The sequence below is a fragment of the Pelophylax lessonae genome, assembly GCF_965119305.1.
Source record: "Pelophylax lessonae genome assembly, chromosome: 10".
NCBI classification, from domain to species: Eukaryota; Metazoa; Chordata; class Amphibia; order Anura; family Ranidae; genus Pelophylax; species Pelophylax lessonae.
The window spans coordinates 229,823,968-229,849,415 of NC_138777.1; the positions used below are offsets into that span (position 1 = coordinate 229,823,968).

The window sequence follows — 25,448 nt, forward strand, 5'->3', positions numbered from 1 at the left end:
TTGGAACCATCGTCTGGATGCTATCCAAGCTACTTGAAGCTTGGTTCCATCAGTAATGGATAGCAACCAGAGATGGTTCCAAGTAGGTAAGAGTATCCAATCGCTTCTCGGCCTTTTGGCTAAGATCAAGTGTAGTATCTGTTCTTATCAGTGTTGGAATGGAACCTGAAGGTTAGTATCGGTGGTGGCCGAAGTTAACCGGGGCGCTCTGGGCGTAACTGGAGGACCGGAGTAGGCCAAACCAGAGAAAGCCGGATGGTTCCAATGCCTTCCTGATTTGAATGGGTCCGCCCCTACCAGTTTGAAGGGAGCAAGAAAGCTGGGGAAAGACGGTTAGTATTGCTCCTGGATGTAATTGGTGAGGAATTGGGATGGCGGTGGGAGGGCCTTTCCTCCTGGGTTGAATCTGGCCTTGCAAAAGGCTTGTCCCCAGTTGAAGGCAGGCTCTCTCTAAGCTGTCCACGTTCCAAACCTCCTGGTAGGTAAGGGCTACACTCGGTCTGCCCATTGGGCCAGGGTAGAGAAAGCCCGTAGTGTATGTGCCCCTGGGGTGGCAGCCCAGGGGTGCCTTAATTCTCACTGGTGAGGGGCAGCTCGCCTTGAGTTTTTCGGCACCATGGTCACTGCACCTACGCACACTTTTTTAAGCACCTGCCTCTTGGGCAAGGCCTTTTGGCTTCGACCAGAGGAACTTTTATTCCGGCCGGAAGGCCTGCCTTTGTTTTTCACTTAGGCACTAATTCACCTCTCCACTTCCCCTCCCCCACCTTTTTGTTTGTGTGTGCCTTTTCTTTGTAGTTTGTCACTTTTCTATCACCTTTTTTTCACCTGCACGACTTGTAGGGTGTGGGTCCTCGGGCCCTACCTTGAGTCTTGGGAGGGGGTGGATATGGCCTTTTGGCTTGGTCTGCCCTCTCTCATGGGGTCTCCCTTCGGGGGAGCCCCACTTAGTACTCGGTGGGGGCTGTTTCGGCAGTCCCCCTGAAGAACGGGGTCAGTCTGGTTTCGGCCAGACAGACCATGAGTACCTTAAATCCCTGTCAGGAGTCTTGCGCCCCGGGGGATCGAGGTTCGGGTCCTACCTCTTCGGAGGGAAGACCATTTGTTCGCACACCCTGTGCACTTTTTGTGTTCCTCACGTTTGTGTGTGTGCACTTTTTTATGCACCGGGTGAAGTCTTTTGAGTGTGTTTCACACGCTACGGGCTAAAAAAAAAAAAGAGTATCCAATTTGGATACTCTCACCTACTTGGAACCATCTCTGGTTGCTATCCAAGCTACTTGAAGCTTGGTTCCATCAGTAATGGATAGCAACCAGAGATGGTTCCAAGTAGGTAACAGTATCCAATTTGGATACTCTCACCTACTTGGAACCATCTCTGGTTGCTATCCAAGCTACTTGAAGCTTGGTTCCATCATTAATGGATAGTAACCAGAGATGGTTCCAAGTAGGTGAGAATATTGGATACCATCATCTATTTGGAACCATCTCTGGATACTATCCAAGCTACTTGAAGCTTGGTTCCATCAGTAATGGATAGCAACCTGAGATGGTTCCAAGGAGGTAAGAGTATCCAATTTGGATACTCTCGCCTCCTTGGAACCATCTCTGGTTGATATCCAAGCTACTTGAAGCTTGGTTCCATCATTAACCACTTGCCGACTGCCGTCAGTAGATTTACTGCGGCAGTCAGCCCCTCACAGGCAAAGTGACGTTAATTAACGTCACTAGCCTGTGAGGCTCTCGGGAGCGAGCGCGCGCCGCCGACGGCGCGCTCCCGCGTGGTCACGGACCCCCCCGCGCGTGTGACCGGCGGACCCGATGTCCGCCGGTCACTCGGCGATCGGTGGGGGAGAGGGAGAAAGGCAGGCAGCTTGTGTAAACAAGCTGCCTGTCATTCTCGCCTATGTAGAGACACTGATCATTCGGTTCTACTATGTAGGACCGTTGATCAGTGTAACTACAGCTCAACAGACAGCCAATCACAGTTAGAATCACGCCCCTAGGGACACACACAGCCCCTCCCTCTCAAATAAAGTTAACCCCTTCACTGCCAGTGTATTTTTACAGTAACAGTGCATATATATATAGCACTGATTACTGTAGTAATGTCACTGGTAACCCCAAAAGTGTCAAAAATGTCAGTCAAGGGTCCGATCTGTCCGCCACAATGTCGCAGTACCGCAAAAAAAATCGCAGATCGCCGCCATTACGCGTTAAAAAGAAAAACAACAAAAATGACAAAAATCTTTCCCTTTCTTAGTAAACGCAATAACTTTTGCGCAAACCAATCAAAATACGCTTTTTGCGATTTTTTTTTACCAAACATATGTAGCATAAAACAAATTGGCCGAAAATGTTAAAAAATTTTGATTTTTTCTTTTTTTTTTGGGGAATTTCATATAAAAAAATGTGAAAAATATTGTTATTTTTGCAAAATTGTCGCTCTTTTTTTGTTTATAGCACAAAAAGTAAAAATCGCACAGGTGATCAAATACCACCAAAAGAAAGCTCTGTTTGTGGGAAAAAAAGGACGTAAATTTCGTTTGGGTACAGCGTTGCATGACCGCTCAATTGTCAGTTAAAGTCACACAGTGCCGAATCGCAAAAAGTGGCCTGGACGTAAGACAGCAAAATCCTCCGGTGGTAAAGTGGTTAAAGTTCAAAAACACATCCTCCAGAGTCTAGACTGAGTTATTGGAGCTGGAGTGCATGGACTGGTGCTTACTAATGGTAAGAACCAGCTATTACCAGTGGCTCCTGTGGGGGTAGCGCTGCATTACTTTCCTGCAGCAACAGTTGTATAGGGCGGCTAAAGACTTCTGTGCAATACAATAGGTACCCGAAAAGATTTACCAATGCTCTCAGTGATCAGCACTCAGCAACTGAACTAGTCTGACACGCCCCCTCCCCTTCTGTACAATACACTTGTCCTGAGGGGTGTGGCTATTACTCAGCTCTGCCAGCACAGAGCACTGGAGTGTAACAGCAGTAAGCAACATATTTATGGAGAAAAAAATATAAATTGTATTTATTTATAAAAAAAATTTCTAAGCAAAAAATCTGTCACAAGTCATAATATATGACGATAGAGGATTATAAAAAGGTATGATCCTTCACAGCATTAAAAATAACTACTTGTTTTGAAGCGGATAATAACTTTTAAATCAATTAAAGCTGTGTTGTACTTTACTGGCCTCTCCAATGGGAGACTTAGCCATCCAATGAGCTTGGTCCCGTGAATATTTACCAACAGATCTGTACTTACCAAACGAACAGATAAATCCCAGTGTTTCATCGCAGCTTGATGCGCGTTTCCAGTTTTTAGAGCCTTGGAATATTAGGGGACAGAAATCGTCATTGAGCCCCTCCTCCTGTGTTTGTCTATCTGTGAATAGGTGACAACTGAATCAGATTTGGGTTATTATCTATATACAACACTCTAACCCCAGGATACCTGCAGGGTAAGGGCCCATGTATGGGTGAACTCTCTAATGATTTCTCATATTGTATCCAAATTGTAGATGCCATCATCTGGCCCTTAGGGCACTATTCCTCCCACAGATACAAGGCATTATTGCTCCTACTGACACAATGATGAGGCACTATTCTTTCCATTGACACCATCAGTTGGGAAAGCTTCCTCTAACTGACACCAATGATGGGACTGTATTTTTTTTTATTGGCACCAATGATGGGGCACTACTCCTCCCACTGACAGCAATGATGGGGCACTATTGCTCCCATTGATACCAACGATGTGGCAATATTCCTCTAACAGTCACCAAAAGATTGGGTACTATTCCTCCCATTACCACTAGTGATGGGGCACTATTCCTCCCACTGACACCAACAATGGGGAATAATTACTTCCATTAACACCAACGATGGGGCACTATTCCTGGCACTGACACCAACGATGGGACATTATTCTTCCCATTGATATCAATGATGGAGAAATATTCCCCCTCACTGACACTAACGATGGGGCACAATTCCTTCCTCTGACACCAATAATGGGGCACTATTCCTTCCATACTGATACCAATGATGGGGCACTATTCCTTCCACTGATACCAATGATGGGGCACTATTCCTTCCATACTGATACCAATGATGGGGCACTATTCCTTCCACTGATACCAATGATGGGGCACTATTCCTTCCATACTGATACCAATGATGGGGCACTATTCCTTCCACTGATACCAATGATGGGGCACTATTCCTTCCACTGATACCAATGATGTGGCACTATTCCTTCCACTGATACCAATGATGGGGCACTATTCCTCCCACTGATACCAATGATGGGGCACTATTCCTCCCACTGATACCAATGATGTGGCACTATTCCTTCCACTAATACCAATTATAGGGCACTATTCCTTCCACCAATACCAATGATGGGGCACCATTCCTTCCACTGACACCAATGATGGGGAACTATTCCTTCCACTGATACCAATGATGTGGCACTATTCCTTCCACTAATACCAATGATGGGGAACTATTCCTTCCACTGAAACCAATGATGGGGCACTATTCCTTCCACTGATACCAATGATGTGGCACTATTCCTTCCACTGACACCAATAATGGGGCACTATTCCTCCCACTGACACCAATGATGGGGCACTATTCCTTCCACTGACACCAATGATGGGGCACTATTCCTTCCACTGATACCAATAATGTGGCACTATTCCTTCCACTGACACCAATGATGGGGCACTATTCCTTCCACTGACACCAATGATGGGGCACTATTCCTTCCACTGACACCAATGATGGGGCACTATTCCTTCCACTGATACCAATGATGTGGCACTATTCCTTCCACTAATACCAATTATAGGGCACTATTCCTTCCACCAATACCAATGATGGGGCACAATTCCTTCCACTGATACCAATGATGTGGCACTATTCCTTCCACTAATACCAATTATAGGGCACTATTCCTTCCACCAATACCAATGATGGGGCACTATTCCTTCCACTGATACCAATGATGTGGCACTATTCCTTCCACTAATACCAATGATGGGGCACTATTCCTTCTACTGATGCCAATGATAGGGTACTATTCCTCCCACTGATGCCAATGATGGGTCACTATTCCTTCCACCGATACCAATGATGGGGCACTATTCCTTCCACCGATACCAATGATGGGGCACTATTCCTTCCACTGACACCAATGATGGGGCACTATTCCTTCTATTGATACCAATGATAGGCTACTATTTCTCCCACTGATACCAATGATGGGGCACTATTCCTCCAACTGGCCTCAAACGCTATGTCATTTTTTTTGCTCCCAATGACTACCAGTCTTGAGATATTGTTTACTCCCATTGACACTGGGGCATTTTCTACTCCCACTGGCCACAGTTCGATCCCCCTAAAGTCTGAAGGACAGGGGGATTAGGACCCATGTCATGTTATTGCTGTCTATGTCTCCTCATTTCTTGTATTATATCAAGCTGAAACAAGAATTTAGGGGAAGTCTGCAGAGCAATAAAATCATGATAATAATTCTACCCCTTGTCCACTCAAACCACACCAAAAAAATTACATTCCAACCTTGTTGATGTTCCTGGCGCTTGCGGTCTTTATGGTGATGCCTCCTCTTCCTCCTGCGCTGGATATCCACCCAGTATCTTTCTCCATCATCAATCAGTGGAAGTAAGTAATCCAACAGCTTGACATCTTCAGTCTGGACCAGCTCTCCTCCCCTAACCCAGCACCAGGATTCGGCTTGATGGTAAGTCACCTGTTCTCTAACTATCTGGATACAGTTCCCATCTACATACCACTGGTCGTCTGGGCAATTAGCAGAGCTCACATGGAATCCAGACAGATACAGCCACAGCAGAGCACTGATCAACCACATAGCACTGGATTTACGGGACAGAACCTATATCTATCTCATGGCTGATCCACTATGGACCTATAGGACAGGTGAATGGAAGCTGTAGGTTTAGGTAAGCCCTCTGTTCCTTCAGACAGGAGGTAATGAAGATGAAAAGGACAAGGCACACCCAGTGGTGGCAGGTGCAGGTCTCCTAAACATACAAGACAATACTGTACAAGCTGTCTAAACACACACAGGGGCGGTTTTGTGTACTGAAAATTGTTTTTTTATTGTACATGAAGAGGTATAGGTCTTTACAGCATGATACATGATACAGGCAAGAAGGAAGGCCAGCAAAATGATGGACTCTGTGAGTAAAGTGATCTACTATAATAATTCACAAGTATCGCACATAAATCCCTCGTACCTGTTCACAGCCCATTATTCATTTTCATTTTTTTTAATTGTTTTGCAGATACCGTTTTTTTCCCCGAAAATAAGACCGGGTCTTATATTAATTTTGGCTACAAAAAACACACAAGGGTTTATTTTCAGGGGATGTCTTATTTATTTACGGCATGTACAATAATTTACATTTATTCAAAAACATGTCACCATGACGATCTTAAAGTGGTTGTAACCCTAACAAAAAAAAAACCTCATTCTTTAAGGCATGATAGACAGCACAGTGCTTGTATTGTGTCATTTACCCCTCTCTTTGTTCTAAAAAACCTGGAATAAAACAATAAAATGTTTTTAAAAAAGTTCCTGCGTCCCCTGTCTTCTCAGGAGGACATTCAGTAATCCCAAAAATAAACCTTGATTAAAGGCATGATAAAATTATATAATCCGTTTTGTAAAAAGATTATAGAGTTTGCAGTGTGTCTCTTTTTGTAACATTATAGTAGAAAATACCTTATTTACAGCGCCATTGGGTGCTCACATGACCCACCGGAGCCCTTCTTCCCCGCTTTCAGCACTGCAGAGTGAGGGGCCACTGACGTAAACCGCGAGGAGAGGAGATCTACCTCAGGTCATATGAGCGCCCAGCGCGCTGTAAATAATCTATTTTCCACAATAAATTTACAAAAGGAGACACACTGCACATTATATAATATTTTTACAAAATGGATTAAATGTTTTTAGAACGACTTTAACTAGGGCTTATTTTTGGGGTAGGGCTTATATTGTAGCCATCCCCAAAATTAACGCTAGGTCTTATTTTCAGGGTAGGGCTTATTTTTAGGGAAACAGGGCATCTACAAAAAAATAAACAATAGCTGCTCTTTTTGGTTCTAAGGTGATAAAAAGAGTCAAACCCAAATTCTACCTACGGACAGTAGCCATATGATGATATATATCAGCCTTTCTCAACCTTTTCAACCTTTTCAACCCTTGAATAATGTTCCTGTCCCAATGAACCCCTGCTAAAATCGACTACAGTATATCTAAACACATGATAGATTAAGACAATGGTCTCCAATCTGTGGCCCAGGGGTCGGATGCTGCAATTTGCTTGTCCTTGTCTGGCCCTTGGGACACTATTTCCTCCACTGATATGATGGGGCACTATTCCTCCCACCAACACCAAAGATGGGACACTATTCCTACCACTGAAATCAATGATGAGGAACTATTTATCCACCGACACCTATGATGGGACACTATTCCTCCCACTGACGCCAATGATGAGGAACTATTCCTCCCACTGACGCCAATGATGAGGATCTAATAATCCACTGACGCCGATGATGGGACACTATTCCTCCCAATGATGCCAATGATGAGGAACTATTCCTCCACTGACGCGAGTGATGAGACACTACTCCTCTCACTGACACCAACTATGAGGAACTATTCCTTCACTGACACCAGTGATGAGACACTATTCCTCCTACTGATGCCAATGATGAGGAACTATTAATCCATTGATGCCAATGATTGGACAGTATTCCTTACACTGACACCAACTATGAGGAACTATTCCTCCACTGACACCAGTGATGAGACACTATTCCTCCCACTGACGCCAATGATGAGGAACTATTAATCCATTGATGCCAATGATTGGACACTATTCCTTACACTGACACCAATGAAGAGGAACTATTAATCCACCAAAGCCAATGATGGGACACTATTCCTCCCATTGACGTCAATGATGAGGAACTATTCCTCCACTGACACCAATGATGGGACACTATTCCTCCCACAGAGACCAACGATGAGGAACTATTCCTCCACTGACACCAGTGATGGGACATTAATCCACCCACTGACACCAATGATGGGGCACTATTCTTCCACTGACAGCAATGATAGGGCACTATTTCTCCCACTGATACCAATGATGGGGAACTATTAATCCACTATTGCCAATGATGGGGCAATATTCCTCCCACTGACACTAACGATGAAGAACTATTCCTCCACTGGCACCAGTAATGGGACACTCTTCCTCCCACTGACACCAGTGATGAAGAAATATTCCTTCACTGACAGCAATAATGGGACACATTTCCTCCCACTGACACCAAAGATGGGGCACTATTCCTCCCACTGACATCAAAGATGGGGCCTTATTCCTCCACCTACACCAAAGATGGTACGTTATTCTTCTCACTGACACCATCAATGGGGCACTCTTCTTTTCACTGATACCATTTCCTTCCAGCCTCTCTAAGGTCTAAAGAGCAGTAAACTGGCCCTTTTCCTAGAAGGTTTGGAGACCCCTGGATTAAAGTGATGGTTAGTCAGAAGAATACTCCTTACGTTTGTGGTCATTGGGAAGATTACCCCCTTAAAGATAGCTAAAAAGATCAATGGTGTAAGTGGGAACTTATCTGAGAGGCAGAAATTGCTTATTACTCAAGGAACCCCTATCAACCTCCGGAGGAGCCCTAGGTGTCCATGGAACCCTGGCTGAGAAACCCTGATATATATTGTCATGCTGTACTTTTGTGTTTTTCTGGGGAGTTACTGGGCAGATATCCAACACGTGTTGGAAAATACTATTTCCTGTGATCAGAATGTTGTCTTATATCTAATATCTATAAGTGCACGGAACATTGATTATAAGTTTACACTCAGTGGCCATTTAATTAGGTGTACCTACTTAGTACCCCAACAGGATATCGTCTTCAAACAGCCTAATTTGTTGATAGAGGATATTCAACAGGCTGTTGTTAAAGAGTATCTAAACCCAAAAACAGAAAATGATAGTGTCGCAGCCTTACAGCCTCTAAATGTGGTGGCTGCATTTGTTTTCGTTTTTTTACACTTTTTTTCCTTGGTGATCCTGCCATTATCTCACTTTCTGTCCTGTGGTGACAACTGTACTAAGCAGGGTTGTCACTCTAGGAGAGGGAGAGTGTTAAGCTGGCCATAGATTGGTTTCTGACAGATTCATAGGTGGGTATCTAACAGATTCATAGATAGGTATCTAGCAGATTCATAGATGGTTTCTAACAAATTTATAGATGGGTTTCTAAGAGGTTCACAGATGGGTATCCAACAGATTCATAGATGGGTATCTAACAGATTCATAGATGGGTATCTAACAGATTCATAGATGGGTGTCTAACAGATTCATAGATAGGTATCTAACAGATTCATACATGGGTATCTAACAGATTCATAGATGGGTGTCTAACAGATTCATAGATAGGTATCTAACAGATTCATACATGGGTATCTAACAGATTCATAGATGGGTGTCTAACAAAATCATAGATATCTAACATATTTATAAATGGGTATCTAACAGGTTCATAGATTGGTATCTAAGAGATTCATAGATGGGTATCTAACAAATTCAAAAATGGGTATCTAACAGATTTATAGATGGATATCTAAAACACTCACTGATTGATATCTAACAGCTTCATAAATGGGTTTTAACAGATTTATAGATGGGTATCTAACAGCCATAGATGGGTTTCTGACAGATCCACAGATGTGTATCTAACAAATTCATAGATGGGTATCTAACAGTCATGGATGGGTATTTAACAGATTCATAGATGGGTATCTAACAGTCATAGATGGGAATCTAACAGATCCACAGATGGATATCGAACAGATCCACAGATGGATATCTAACAGATTCATAGATAGGTATCCAACAGATTTATAGATAGGTATCTAACAGTTTCATAGATGGGTATCTAACAAATGTATAGATGGGTATCTAACAGTCATAGATGGGTTTTTACAGAACCACAGATGGATATCTAACAAATTCATAGATTAATATCTAACAGTCATAGATAGGTATCTAACAGATTCATAGATGGGTATCTAACAGATTTATAGATAGGTATCTAACCGTCATAGATGGGTTTCTAACAGAACCACAGATGGGTACCTACCAGATTCATAGCTAGGCATCTAACTAATTCATAGATGAGTATTTAACAAATTTATAAATGGGTTTTAACAGATTTTTAGATGGGTATCTAACAGTCATAGATGGGTTTCTAACAAATTCATAGATTAATATCTAACAGTCATAGATAGGTATTTAACAGATTCATAGATGGGTATCTAACAGATTTATAGAAAGGTATCTAACAGTCATAGATGGGTTTCTACAGAACCAGATTCATAGATAGGCATCTAACTAATTCATAGATGAGTATTTAACAAATTTATAGATGGGTTTTAACAGATTGTTAGATGGGTATCTAACAGTCATAGATGGGTTTCTAACAGAACCACAGATGGGTATCTAACAGTCATAGATGGGTTTCTAAGAGATTTATAGATGGGTATCTAACAGTCATAGATGGGTTTATTACAGAACCACAGATGGGTACCTACCAGATTCATAGATGGGTTTCTACCACATCTTACAATCGTATGTTATTGATCACATTTCTGTTTCCATCATGTAATCTCATGATTTGATTGATCAGAACACAATCATATTTATGAACAAAGTATCTCAGTGCTGCCGATTGATGCAAACATGGTTAATCAAATTCTGCCCTGGCCAATTGAGTTTATTTGGAATTGAGTCTAAATTGGTCGGAAGGAAAGCTACGCCTTTTTGATGGTTTGTGGATTCACACATCGATCGGATAAAAAAAAGTAATTTTGACCACCATAACACACTGATTGAAGATGGCACTTTCTACTGTTACCTCTTTCCTTTGAAGACCAGAAGTTAAGGGAAGCAGCACTGAGAGACCAGGAGGAAGCAGCACTGAACCTTGTAAACTGGGGTAAGAATTTAAACAAAAAGTTTACGGGGGGAATGTCTATTTTATTGTACTCAGTGTTAAGCTAAAAAAAAAAAAAAATGCTGAGGATGTAATACTACAAATAATTATCACTTTTCTTTCACCTGAATGTACCTTAAACTCTGCACCCAAATCTCTAAATTTACACGTTTAATAGATTCAATTGAACTAAATATAATTTAAAAAAAAGTGATCATAACAAGAAATCACATATTTCCTTTTTTTTCACAATATACATCTTTCAACATATCAATAATGTGCCTTTTTATAGGTCCTGATGTTTCTGATCATCAATAAAATATAGTTTGATGTACAATAAAGCCGATCTTCACTTTGTAGATGACAATCTGTTTTTCGGGGCTCTGGCTCAGTTGAGTTAAAAATGGTCTTCCACAGATCAGAGATTCAGGTAGATCCGATGACGGGGCAATTAGTTGGATATCTGTCGTCGACTCAAGCTCTCACAATAGCGTTTCATCAGATGTCTGATTTTCCTCTGGGGTATAAAACAAAATGAACAGTGTTAGGCTCAGGCTAAATAATGGAGGTCCAGGAGTGTTCTCGGGGGTCCTACAGCACCATTAATGGTCAGCTACTGTTTAGAACACCATACTGGTCTTCACTCTTTCCTTTAGGGTGCTTCTGTAGCAATTAGCGTATGGCACAGGTGTCAAACACAAGGCCCGCGGGCCGAATGCGGCCCCCCAGGCCATTTCACATGGCCCTCTCACCTCTCCTGCAGCTGCAGCACCCCCCTTGTCTCTTCCACCACCTTGTCTCAGTAGTCGGCAGCAGAGGGGACAGAACTTTGCCTGATCCAGTGCTTCTATGTGCAGCTGCAGAAAGGCTCCTCATTGCCCTCAGTAGTCCACAGCATAGAGGAGGGCAGAATCCCTCTTACAGATCCTGCACCTCTCTGTGCAGCCGCAACACCACCTTGTCTCTGCCTCCCCTAGTCTCAACATTTAGCAGACTCTGGAAGCTGACTCCAGCCCTCCTCTGGTCCTCCAGACCCTGTACTTTCGTCTTCCCAGATCCACCTGCATCTTTTACCTGGTATTAGGAAATACATATCAGGCGCATCTGCTGCACAGTTTTTAAAAAAGTCCATGTAAATCTATGTATGGGGAAGAAGTCCAACATGTAGGGCTTCCAACAGATGAACCAATAAGCCAGAGGTTCCAACAGGGCTAAGAATGAATAGAGAGAAGAGGCGCCTCTAAGTGTAGACATTCGATACATTAATTAAGGTGTGATAAAACACTCACATTGGTTCAGGGTAACAAATGATAGGTAGGCACCCTCCTGGGTGTATCCGGGAAGGGGGGGGGGGGTGTGCATAATCGAATGAACGCCACCATCGGAAAAAAGCTTTTCCTCTCTTTACCGCAGCCGGCAATTGCTCCATCCACCATAGATGATGCACCCCCCGGATACACCCAGGAGGGTGCCTACCTATCATTTGTTACCCTGAACCAATGTGAGTGTTTTATCACACCTTAATAAATGTATCGAATGTCTACACTTAGAGGCGCCTCTTCCCTCTGTTCATCTTTTTCCTGGCAGCAGCACAAGGTAAGGGGGTGCATTGTGATGTCAGGAAGGGTGGGTGACTCTTGACTTCTGATGGTGGGGGGGGGGGCTCTTGACATCTCATGTAAGGGTATAAGGGGGCGCGGGGTGCTCTGGACATCTAATCTTACAGATATAACTGGCCCTTTGAGTGTAACTATAATGCTGATGTGGCCCGCAATGAAATTGAGTTTGACACCCCTGGCGTATGGCATTGTGGAAAACACATATGAAATATGCCACCACCATATATACGTCTTTTATTAAATGAAAGAAAAAGTGGAAAAAAAAGTGCTATACCAAAGCAGAGTTATAACACCAATCCTCGATGGATGAATACATTTGTAGTTATTGAACAGACCAAGGCATACAGAGGCAGGGGGAAGCCATTTAGAACGTTGCCAACCCAAATGGATTGCCTGGAAGTGGAGGCTACATGAGTGACAAGGCATTGCCTGACCTGAAGAAGGGGCTATGCCCCGAAACATGTAGTCTTTGCAGCTTGCTTTAACCACTTCTGGACCGGAAGCTTTTCCCCCTTAATGACCAGGCCATTTTTTGCGATTCAGCACTGCCTTATTTTAACTGACAATTGCGTGGTCGTGCGACGCTGTACCCAAAAAAAATTGATGTCTTTTTTTTTTACCACAAATAGAGCTTTCTTTTGGTGGTATTTGATCACCTCTGCGATTTTTATTTTTTGTGCTATAAACAAAAAAAGAGCGACAATTCTGAAAAAAAACAATATTTTTTCACTTTCTGTTATATAACATTCCCAATAAAAAAATGTAAAAATCTATTTTTTTTTCATCATTTTAGGCCAATTTGTATTCTGCTACATATTTTTGGTGAAAAAAAAAAATATTTTTCACTTTCTGCTATATAACATTCCCAATAAAAAAAAATGTAAAAATCTATTTTTTTTTCATCATTTTAGGCCAATTTGTATTCTGCTACATATTTTTGGTAAAAAAAAAAATAAATCCCCAAAGGCATATCTTGATTGGTTTGCGCAAACGTTATTGCGTCTACAAACTAGGGAAAAGATTTATGTCATTTTTATTATTATTTTTTTTTTACTAGTAATGGCGGCGATCTGCGATTTTTAGTAGGACTGTGACATTGCAGCGGACAGATCAGACACCTAACTGACATTTTTTACACTTTTGGGGGGACTAGTGACATTACTACAGTAATCAGTGCTAAAAATATGCACTGTTACTGTACTAATGACACTGGCAGGGAAGGGGTTAACCCAGGGGCGACCAAAGGGTTAAATGTATGCCTAGGGGGAGTTTTCTAACTGTGAGGGGGATGGGCTTATGGAATCAACACAGGGACCTGCGTTCCTAAATAGGAGGAACACAGGAGCTCTGTGTTGATTGCTGACAGAACAACAGTCTGCTGTGTTTTCAACAGCAGACCGCCATTCTGTCTCCACGGGGAGAGATCACGGCTGCCGGCCCCACAGATCAGCTTGCCCGCTGGCGAATGGGTGCGCACGCGCGCTCCTACGATCGCTCCCTGCAGATTTGCGGGAACCTGCCGACCTGCCTTTGTATATCTGCGGCGGCAGGTCGGCAAGTGGTTAATTTTGATCCAATTTTAATTCATTTTTTACATTCTACAGCTTGGCTTGGTTTAGGCCCTGTTCACACCTGAACATTTCGGCTTGTAAAACGCTCATCTCTGAAGTCTCAAAGCACCCAACAAGCAAAATCCCATTCATTTTAATGGCCCCTGTTCACATATGAATGTTTTGTCGCCTGAAGCAAAATGCCTGAACTCAAAAAAACACATGAGCTTCTTTTTTGGCAGATTACAGGTGTTTTTGTTAGATGTCAATGCCTGCCTCCAAAAAAACGACTGAAAAATGCCCAAAAAAACACCTAAAAAACCACCTGAAAATTATACGCTCAGGTGTGAATGGAGCCTTAGTGTTCCATCTCAGCGCTGCCCCACAATCCGCAGCCACCAGCATCCACTTCCCCCAGCCTCGCGACGTCACCTCCGGGTGACAGATGCGGCTTCCCCTGTGGAGCGTGCGTCAGTCTCCAGCACCCCAGCTATTTCCATCTGTCTTGGTGTCCCCAGACAGCCGCATCACCGCACATAGGATTCCACCAATGGTTCCACAGATTTATCGGGATGACCCACGACCCCCTCTGGAGTCTGGCTGTGTGTGTACACCTTCCACCAGATAGCCTAGCTGGTCCTCTTGGAACATCTTGGAGTCACCCTGTCACTCATGTAAGCTTCCACTTGCAGGAAATCCACTTGAGTTGGCAACGCTCTATATTAGAGATCGACCAATATATATATTATGACAGGAAGTCAGGTAAATCTGTGGGTGTTGTCACAGACGGGAGATACATTTCTGCCTTGTTTAGACAATTGACCAATTACTATCAGGTGTCGGCTGCAGAGATAGCCAGAAAGGTTTAAGGACGTTGGAAAGCTTCAGCTATTCAGAATGAGGCAATTAAGGCCTCTATAAGTTATCCAGAGGATGACTACTGATTGCTGCATCCTGAGGTTTTGTGCGTTAAGGAGAGCAGTGAGCTGAGAGAGACTTCTGAAGGTGAGGTGGTGTTGACTTTTTCTGTGTGAAAAGAAAACAAATAGACTATTGGTTTTCTGCTGTATGACCAGCAGTGTCTGCCCAGCAGTAGGTTGGGACAGACTCCATAGGTAGGTTCCTGTGTTGTGAAGGTAGACGCCCCAAGTGGCCAGGGTTTATTTTATGTTTGTTTGATTTATGCTGTTTGGATGGTTGCACTTGTTTCCAGCAAATTGGAAGAATAAACCATAGACCGTAGTTTTCAACCACTCCTCGGCTGTCTCTCTGTGTAACGAACCCACCCAAGGGGTCACCCACACCCGCTACCAAGCCAACCCCTTACAATATATATATATATATATATATATATCTAACACCGATATATTGGGGGCTGATATGCACTTTCCCTGATATATCGGAATTGGCCCCTGAGGTTACAGATTTTGCCGATATTTAGGGAAAGTGCATGTCCTGGGGTGATGCCTGCAGCTAGAGGCATCACCCCGGTACCGGTGTCCATAGCCGATGGTCAGCTGACTTGTAATGACAACCGATGCAGCTGAGAAGCCGCTCGGCTGTCATTACAAGGAGTGGGAGGGGACGCTAACCCCCCCCTCCCGCCGCCTTCCATGGCTCATCCGGGTCTCCCATCCCACCAGGAGACCAGGGCATCCTACCTCCACCGCCGCTGCCGATGAGAAGACCCGGTGTAGAATTAAGATTATTCCCTGTGAAAGCCGGTATTCCTGCCGCAAGTGCGCATGCGCCGGTCTCCATGTCATGACATCACTTCCGGGTACTTGGCGCCGAATTAAAAAAACTGACAGCATTCAAAACAGCCAAACTTGGTGTTTTGAATGCTTTTCAGTGCCGAGGAGGGGTTTGGGGTCTTTTAGACCCCCAGATCCCTCCACAAGGAGTACCTAAAAAAAAAAAAATACCGATATCCGATGACCAAAATATCGGTATCGGCATTAAAAAAACGATATCGGTCGATCCCTACTCTAAATGGCTACCCCCTGATGATCTCTTTGGTTAGGAGTCTGGGATAGCAGCGACCTTTCAGCAGACTATGTTATCCTGGTTGGACAATGGCCCATGCGCCTGGACATTTGTGTATATGTCTATTATTAACCACTTGAGCTTTAGAAGGTTTTACCCCTTCATGACTAGGGTGTTTTTTGCGCACCGCGCTAGCTTAACTGGCAATGGCTCGGTTGTGCAACGTGCACAAATTAAAGCATTTCTTATCCTCAGGGGCGTACCGTGGGGTTGGCCAGAACGGCGCCCACCAGGGGCACAGGCCGAGGGGGGGCGGAAAAACACTGTCAGTGTAGTGCAGCAAAGGCAGTGGCTAACCGCTCCTCCGTCCTCCGTTCAGCCTGCGCCCCCCGGGCCCGCGTTCGGCACCCCCCCGCCGATTCCCGGAAGTCGCCCGCTCGCTGTGTGTGTGCCACAGTCAGCGTCGGACTCGGACGTGCGATGGGCGGGCCGGCGGCACCCCTCGTCACAGGGCTCCGCCCACATGATGATCCGACCGATCTTGCGTCATCAGCAGGCTCCTAGGTGGCAAGGCAGCTCCAGAGTCCAGGCAAGCAGCAGGCTAAGGCTCAGCAGGTGTAAATGAACGAGGAATTCTAATCTGGACTTCACTGCACTCTCTTTAAGCAGTGTCAGTGTGACCCCGTGAGTGAGGTGGACCGTGGAAAGCAAGCTTAGGCTCCCAGTCCCAGCTCCCCAGGTACTAATACTAATATGAGAACTTAGAAAAGAAGAGATAATAAAAGAGATAATAAAATTAAATGTATACTGTATATATACAAACATGGCGACCTCTATATTGCACTATCTATATATATATTTATATATATATATATATACACACAGGATATGGCATCCTATATTATTATACTGCACTGTATATATTATATATATATATATATATATATATATATATATATATATACACATACATACATACATACATACATACATACACACACATACACACAGGATGTTGCCTCCTCTATATATATATATATATATATATATATATATATATATATATATATATATATATATATATATATATATAATAGAGGAGGCCACATCCTGTGTGTATGTGTATATATATATATATATATAATATATACAGTGCAGTATAATAATATAGGATGCCATATCCTGTGCGTATATTATATATATATATATATATATATATATATATATATACAGTATATATGTATGATGCCATATCCTGTGTGTGTGTGTGTATATATATATATATATATATATATATATATACACATATAGTGCAGTATAATAATAGAGGATGCCATATCCTGTGCGTATATATATAATATATATATAATATCTAACTCTTTAATAATGGTGGGGGGGCGTCGATACAGCTTCTCACCAAGGGCGCTGGAGACCCTAGGTACGCCTCTGCTTATCCCAACACTTTCTATTCCTGATATGTGCCTGCTGATCCATGTAAATGTATGAAGAAGTCTCCTGTTCTCTTTTTATTGCTTCCTTTGTGTAAAATCCCTGGTGTTCCTGCCAGTCCCTCTGCTTTACTAAGAAAAACTGACCACCCTAAGCAAGAGAACACAGAGTGGTCAGTTCTCTAGCTATGCTGGGATCTCAGTGTGCTCTCCTCAAATGATCAGACTTGTCCTGACATGCCCCTGCTGCACAGCCAATTACTGGGAAGTTCGGTGTGCTTCTGCTTCTTCTCCCCCAGCTCTTATGCAGCTAATAACAGAGGGAATGTGATCACTTATAAAAAAAGGGAAAAAGGTATTTGTAATTTTTTTTTTTATATATATATGTATACAAAAATGTTTTGGATTTCTTTTCTGTTGTAAACAGAATGGGTTGTTTTGTAAGGTGATTATTCTATCATCTTTACCTAGGCTGCTAGGTAAATTTAGTGCTTGCAATCAAGGGTTTCAATCAAGGGAGCAGAAATTGTTTGTTCTGGTATATTCAGGGTTCTACAGGCTGTTGGGTTGTATTGCTCCCCCCCGCCTCTAGAAGTTTCTAGAGCTTGGGGAGGGATAATTCAATATGCCAGCCTGAACATTGATCAGGGCCTAGCTAATCCCTGGTAAGGTGTGCCCAGATGGTGGCTGGGAAGCTAGGCTGGAATACTGGAGAGATTGTCTTTCCCCACTAAGAAGAGTTCCCAGCCTCAGGGGGGCTATTGTCCCTGAGACAGCCTATGACTACATTGCTGTCCTGTGAGATCTCAGTGGTGCAGGGACCTTGAAGTGACTTGGAACTGACTGCCAGAGTTCTCCAAAGGGATCTGGCCTAGAGAAGAACTTTCTCACTCATGAGATTGTGTCCGGAGGAAACCGGATTGTGTGCGACTGTTGTGGGGACTTGTGGGTAAAGACTTTGATCTGGTCCCTGTGACTGTTCAGAGTTCTGGAGATTGCACTGGGTACCAGCAGTTGTGCACTGGCACAAGGTAGCAAGATGCCAAAGAGATTTGCCCCACGGTCTTCAGCTGTAAGGGAATAGACCAGTGATGGCGAACCTTGGCACCCCAGATGTTCAACTTGCTCAACTACACTGCAGAGTGCCTGAGCATCATGGGAAATGTAGTTCCAAAGCAGTTGGGGGTGCCAAGGTTCGCCATCGCTGGAACAGACTGTTCATTGTTCACATTAGATTCAGGAGAAGATTATCTTCTAACTGCTGTGGGCATTTCATTTTCTTAACTACTTGCCGACCGCTCACTCGAGCTCTACTGCGGCGAAGTGGTTAGTTCCCGTCAAGCAACGTAGACCTACGTCGCTGGACTCCTCCCCTTGTGGGCGGCGCACGCGCGCCGCCGGAGGCTCGCTCCCGCTGTATTCAGTCACAGCGGGAGTCGGGCCAGGGGAGGAGCGGCGGCGATCGCCGCTGCTCTTCCCCGATCGTCGGGGAATCGAGTTTGGAGATCCGCCCGCTTGTGTAAACAAAGCGGGCGGATCTCCTAAGTGACAGACAGTGACAGATTGCAGGGTTCAGCATAGCTTAACATGTGATCTGTCTCTGTGTCACTCAGTCACCTCCCCCCACACACGTTAGTAAGCACCAGGCATACATTAACCCCTCCCTCTCCAATAAAATTAACCCCTTCCCTGCCAGTGTCATTTTACAGTAACAGTGCATATTTATAGCACTGATTACTGTAGTAATGTCACTGGTACCCCCAAAAGTGTCAAAAATGTCAGTCAAGGGTCCGATCTGTCCGCCGCAATGTCGCAGTCCCGCAAAAAAAAAATCGCAGATCGCCGCCATTACTCGTTAAAAAAAAAAAACACTAAAAATGACAGAAATCTTTCCCTTAGTTAGTAAACGCAATAACTTTTGCGCAAACCAATCAAAATACGCTTATTGAGATTTTTTTCACCAAACATAGGTAGCAGAAAACAGATTAGCCAAAAATTTAAAAATAATTTTGATTGATTTTACATTTTTTGGGGGGGGGGGGGGATTTCATATAAAAAAATGTGAAAAATATTGTTATTTTTTCAAAATTTAGGCTTTTTTGTTTATAGCGCAAAAGGTAAAAATCGCACAGGTGATCAAATACCACCAAAAGAAAGCTCTGTTTGTGGGAAAAAAAAAGGATATAAATTTCGTTTGGGTACGGCGTCGCACGACCGCGCAATTGTCAGTTAAAGTCGCACAGTGCTGAATCGCAAAAAGTGGCCCAGACGTAAGACAGCAAAATCCTCCGGTGGTAAAGTGGTTAATCCAATTCCCTAAACACTCTCCTTGCAACCAGTTCTAGAAGCAATAAAATACAAAAAGAAAACCCCTAGGCTGTTTATTGGAGCCAGAGTGAATGGATTATTACTTGTGTAGACAGGCGGCCTCTATACTTTAGGGCAGGCATGTCCAACCTGCCGCCCGGGGGCCTCATGCGGCCCAGAACCGCAGGCAATGCGGCCCACTGCCCCCTGACAATTTTGTTTTTGCTGGGGAGGAAGGAAGTTGAGTCAGGGGCACGGCCACGACGGCTTCCAACTAACTGTAGGCAGAGGCTGCCTCGGAGGGGATCATCCGCTAGTTGTGTTAAATTAGTGCTGGGGGGGGGCGCGGCAGCTTGAGAAGGGCACAGCGGCGTTTTATTACTTATTTACCTTAACTATAGTATATATTTTATATGCGGCCCGAGAATATTTCTCAACACTCAATGTGGCCCAGAGAAGCAAAAAGTTTGGACACCCATGCTTTAGGGGAAGATCCAGTTAATACCTGCGGCCACCACGGGTTAGCGTTACATGTAAATCCCACCAAAATGAGAGGAAACCCTACCCCTTACAGTTGTCACTCAAACAAGTGTCCCTGTGGGAAGACTTGCCATCCATTCCTGTTTCAGGGTCAAATGTAAAATTTTAGATTCCTCCCTCACTTTCTCACTTGGGGATATTGGCCCCAGTAAATATAATGAGATTGGGTCTCCCCAAATAGAGAGACAGAAAGCAATAAAAACTGAAGTCCTTTTCCCATTCTGTACATACATTTTGACTGGAGTTGTCTTAAAAAAAAATGAAGGAATTTGTTCAATGAAATGCAGAGTCAGTAATCCAGAAGACCAACCTGGTAGTCCCAACTCTCCATCCAGAAGATCCTCTTCATCTTCTTCCACCTTTCTCAGCACCAAAGCAAAGAACACTGCAAATCCCACCACCTGTCAATGACACACAAGTGAAAACACCATCAGTAGAAACATAAAGGACGTCACCGGAAGTGACGAAACACGTCAGTTTGGACCGCATAGCGTCATCACGTCACGTCTAGGTGGAACGCAAACCGGAAGCCAGCCCGCCACTCTGCGAGGAGGACGAGCAGCCCGCACCGCTAAACCACCAGTGATGTTTTAACCTTTTTCTCATGCAATTTTAGCCAATTTATGGGAAATAAACTATTTCATACCTAATACTACTACACTATTTGGAGCCTTCTTTCTCCTTTCATACCACATATTGGTTGATTACCCCGGAGCCTGAAGGAGCCATCAGCAGCCCATAGGACCACAAAAGGGGGAAACCTATTGAGCCCAGGGGGCTTTCTAAGCGCAAATGGTTCTAATGCCATATGGCATATAGGACCCACTAGATCCGGTAAGTGATCCAATCTACTTACTCACACTGGCAAGAAATCGATGATACGGCCAATCACGCCTGAGCACTTGCACCTTCGAATTTGAAGACTCACCTTCACTAAAAACTTTATCAAATTTTTGAGCGCCAAAGTCACCTTTTATTCTGGACTATTTATTATTCATATTTATTTTAAATTATTGTTGATTGTATTTGTTTTTATATATATAGTTTTTACTCACCAGTCACATATGCACTATTTTGCACCTATTTAATTACCTATTGGGAAGTTTTGATGATTTATATGCATACTTATCTATTTATTTATTAATTTATTTTATACACAATGTTTGATTGATACTATACACTTATCATAGAAATTGGTATGGATAACGCTATCCACTAGTTATCTATTAGCAAGCGCTGTATTTGGTCTTCCCAGAAGACCATACAACTCTCAACATAAAAACATTGCATATGGGAATGTTTTCTGGAAAGCTAGTGTAGAAAAGGACTTGAAGGCCATCACTCACCTTGAGAGGCTGCAGAATGAAGATGCTCTGGAAGAGTGACAGAGTCATGGAGACAATCCATCGGATAGAGCTTTGCTTCCCATACAGGAATCCATACATCATGGTAAAGTAGGTGGACACAATGCTTATTGATATCAGAAGGAACCACCCAATGTAAAGGAACCACCAAGGGAGACGTTTCTTTTTTTGTGCCTTCTTTTGAGGGAACCTGTAGAAATACAGTTTTACAGGTATAAACTGCATTGGATATAGTGTACAGCTTTGTTCACATTACCACTGCCGCTCCTGTGTGCCAGGATAGCTGGCTCCGGAACATGCACAGGAGTTATGTCATCCCCTGCCGACCAGTGAAAAAGCCCAAAGACCAGCACCTGGGGAGAAAATGCTGGTGCCGGTGAGGTAAGTATAAGTGAAGTGACTTTAGTTCTGCTTTAGGGTGTGCCAACTAGCACTAACTACATGCCTAAATGGCATATAATACTGTCTGAGAAGCCACTTTAGAAGGTCTCAAAGTGTATATCCATCCCCAAACATTTTTTTCATGCTGTGAGTGCTGCATGTCTGCTGGCTGTTTCTTTCCACAACTTCCTGGATTCCTGGCATTCTTTGCTATTTCTCCTCTGCTGTTTTCTTTTAGTTTCTAAGGACTACATATCCCATAGTTGCTTCCTTCAAGCAGAGATTCCTTTACTAACTCCGCCTCCCGGAACTCCTCCTCTCAGCACCTCTGTAGTTCTGTGAAATGTGTGAAACCACAGTGCCTAATCATAGGGCGCAGTATACACGTCAGCAGTGCCGGAACAAGGTCATCCAGCGCCCAGGGCAAAGACGCCAAACTGCGCCTTCCCCTACCCTATTCAAGAAGTGTAAGCTTAGGGGATCCTACACCCAGCAGTCACTCACTTGTTGAAATCACTGCTGCTATCGCTACTCCTGCCACCCTTATATCAGAAGGAAGGCACCCCCATCCCTACAGTAAGTCATTGCACCCAGGGCAAAGATGCCAAACTGCACCCCCCCCATCCCATTCATGATGTGTAAGCTTAGGGGATCTACACCCAGCAGTCATTTGCTTGCCAAAATCACTGCCGCTATCATTACCCCTGTCAGCCTTGTAACAGAAGACCCCCATCCCTACAGTAAATAATTGCGCCTAGGGTAGCCGGCCCTCCTACCCACCCCTTGTCCTGTCCCTGCATGTCAGGACCTGGATCACAGGTGTCCCCCAGCAGCCAGCAGTTTCCAGTATTCAGTCTCCACCTGATGCTGGCTGCTGAGTGGGTATATAGGTCCTCCTCTGCCATTACACTTCGCATCAATGTTTTGCATTGTTTGTGTTAGATAATTATTCCAAATTCATAATTCGGCACTTATTGAAATTATATTATATTTACGGCAAGCTTGCAAAATGTATTTGGTTTTATGATTAATCCTAATATTAATATGTGTGAATGACCTTGATCAGGTGATTAGTAATGAAGTTCTTCAACTGACGCAGTAAAATGTCAGATACTTCTGGTGTATGTAGCTAGTTGGAGGATAACATATAAAGTATCTGGTTTAAAATGTTATGGGAAGTCAAGAATAGGGAGGATCTATGTAATACAAGGAATAATACATGTATTTTTTTAACCACTTCAGTACAGTGCACTTTCACCCCCTTCCTGCCCAGGCCAATTTTCAGCTTTCAGCGCTGTCACACTTTGAATGACAATTGCGCGGTCATGCTACATTGTACCCATATGAAATTTGTATTATTTTTTTCACACAAATAGAGCTGTCTTTTGGTGGTATTAAATCACCGCTGGGTTTTTTATTTCTTACAAAAAAAAAGAAAAAAGAAGTTTTGAAAAAAAAAAATGGTTTTCTTATTTTCTGTGAGTACATTTTTAAAATAAATAATTTTTCACCTTCACTGATGTGCACTGATGATGCAGCACTGATAGGCTGCACTGATGGACACTGATGAGGTGGCACTTATGGACACGGATGAGGTGGCACTTATGGGCACTGATGAGGTGGCACTAATGAGAAGGTACTAATATGCCGCAATGATGGGCACTGATAAGTGGCACTGATAGGCGGCACTGATGAGCACTGATAGGAGGCACTGATGGGTACTGAGAGGCGGCACTGATGGGCACTGACAGGCGGCATTGATGGGCACTGATGGACACTGATGGGCAGCACTATCAGTGCCCACAATCAGCGCCCATAGTGCTGCCAGTCAGTGCCCATCAGTGCCTAGATGAGCAGGCACTGATGGGCACTGACTGGCAGCACTATGTGCACTGATTGTGGGCACTGATTGTGTGCACTGATGGTGGTACTGTGGGCAATGATGGTGGGCACTGATTGGCACTTTATTCAAATTTTCTGATGATCAGTGCCCTGATTACTTGTACTTGTCTCCCCTGTGAGACAGTGTGAGGCAAGGAGAGCCGGAAAACGGCACTTCCTCATTTACATGTGACCGGCTGTGATTGGACACAGCCTATCACATGGGTAACGAGTCATGTCATTGACTCTTTACCGAGATCGGGTCGCGCCGTGTCCTAGCAACACGGTGTGGCCACGATCGCCGCTCTGTGCACCCCCGCGGTGCATGAGAGAGGCTGTTCTGGTGCGCCGTCATATGACGGCGTCCCAGAACAATAGATGCTCCGCTCCGCCGTCATTTGACGGCGGAAGCGGGTAGGAAGTGGTTAAATAATGTTAGTTGGGATTAGTGTAATCTCAGTCATAATTAACAGTATTTTGTATGTATTTACTTAATGTTGTATATGTTGGTAATATGTATTACTTAAGTAGCCCTTTGGTTATATGACATAGAGTAACATGACATTAGACACGTTACAAGATTAGAGTGTTACATGTGGGCTTGTCAATCAAAGTCCATATATGACTTTATGAATTTAGTACCTCCTCTTGTATAGAAATAACTGAATAAATTATGTATGCCATACAAGTTTTTGAGCGTTGTGCAGTTATGACGTCTACATGTAAGATATATAGCCAAAAGATCACATTCACAAGATCATTCGGAGCAATAAGAGTAGGCTAGAAATAATTTAGATAGAATGTGGAAATTAATAGAAAATTGTTGATTTTGACCAAAAATACGAGAGAGTTTTCCCCTTTAGAAGAAGAAGTTGCCTGGTCTTGTAACTTGAAAGGAAAGCACACGTGTAAATTATGAGTATATTCATGGTGAATCCAGAGAACAGGGGAACAGTGGGTAAAAGCCGTGGGTAACTCTCTGGGTTAGGAAGTAAGGAGTGTAGCAAAAATTAATCTTTGGTGGTGTTTAAGGAGATACATAAGAAGGAGAAGCATCTGTTTAAACTTGCTCATATATGGTTCCTATATCAGCCAATTAAGTCAAGCTTTGTTTTTTTAGTGCAGGTATAACATGAAAGTGATTCTAATAGTAAAATTTAAAAAAAATAACAAACATGTTACACTTACCCTGCTCTGTGTAATGTTTTTGCACAGAGCAGCCATGATCCTCCTCTTCTCGGGTCCCCCGCCTGTGCTCCTGGCTTCTCCCTTCTGCCAGGGTGCCCCCCC

At 43.6% G+C, this 25,448-nt stretch overlaps 1 protein-coding gene across 1 annotated transcript in view; it reads right to left on the minus strand.

The window, feature by feature from the left end:
* LOC309566035 (polycystin-1-like protein 2) overlaps positions 1-25,448 on the minus strand; it is a gene marked incomplete at its 3' end in the record, with an annotated part of 116,694 nt that overhangs the window by 51,370 nt on the left and 39,876 nt on the right. The window contains exons 13-15 of the mRNA XM_082271058.1: positions 21,879-22,086; positions 20,843-20,933; positions 5,582-5,829 (exon numbers count right to left, since the gene is read on the minus strand). Of these exons, the coding sequence (XP_082127184.1) occupies positions 5,582-5,829; positions 20,843-20,933; positions 21,879-22,086 (547 nt within the window). The remainder of the gene's footprint in view (positions 1-5,581; positions 5,830-20,842; positions 20,934-21,878; positions 22,087-25,448) is intronic.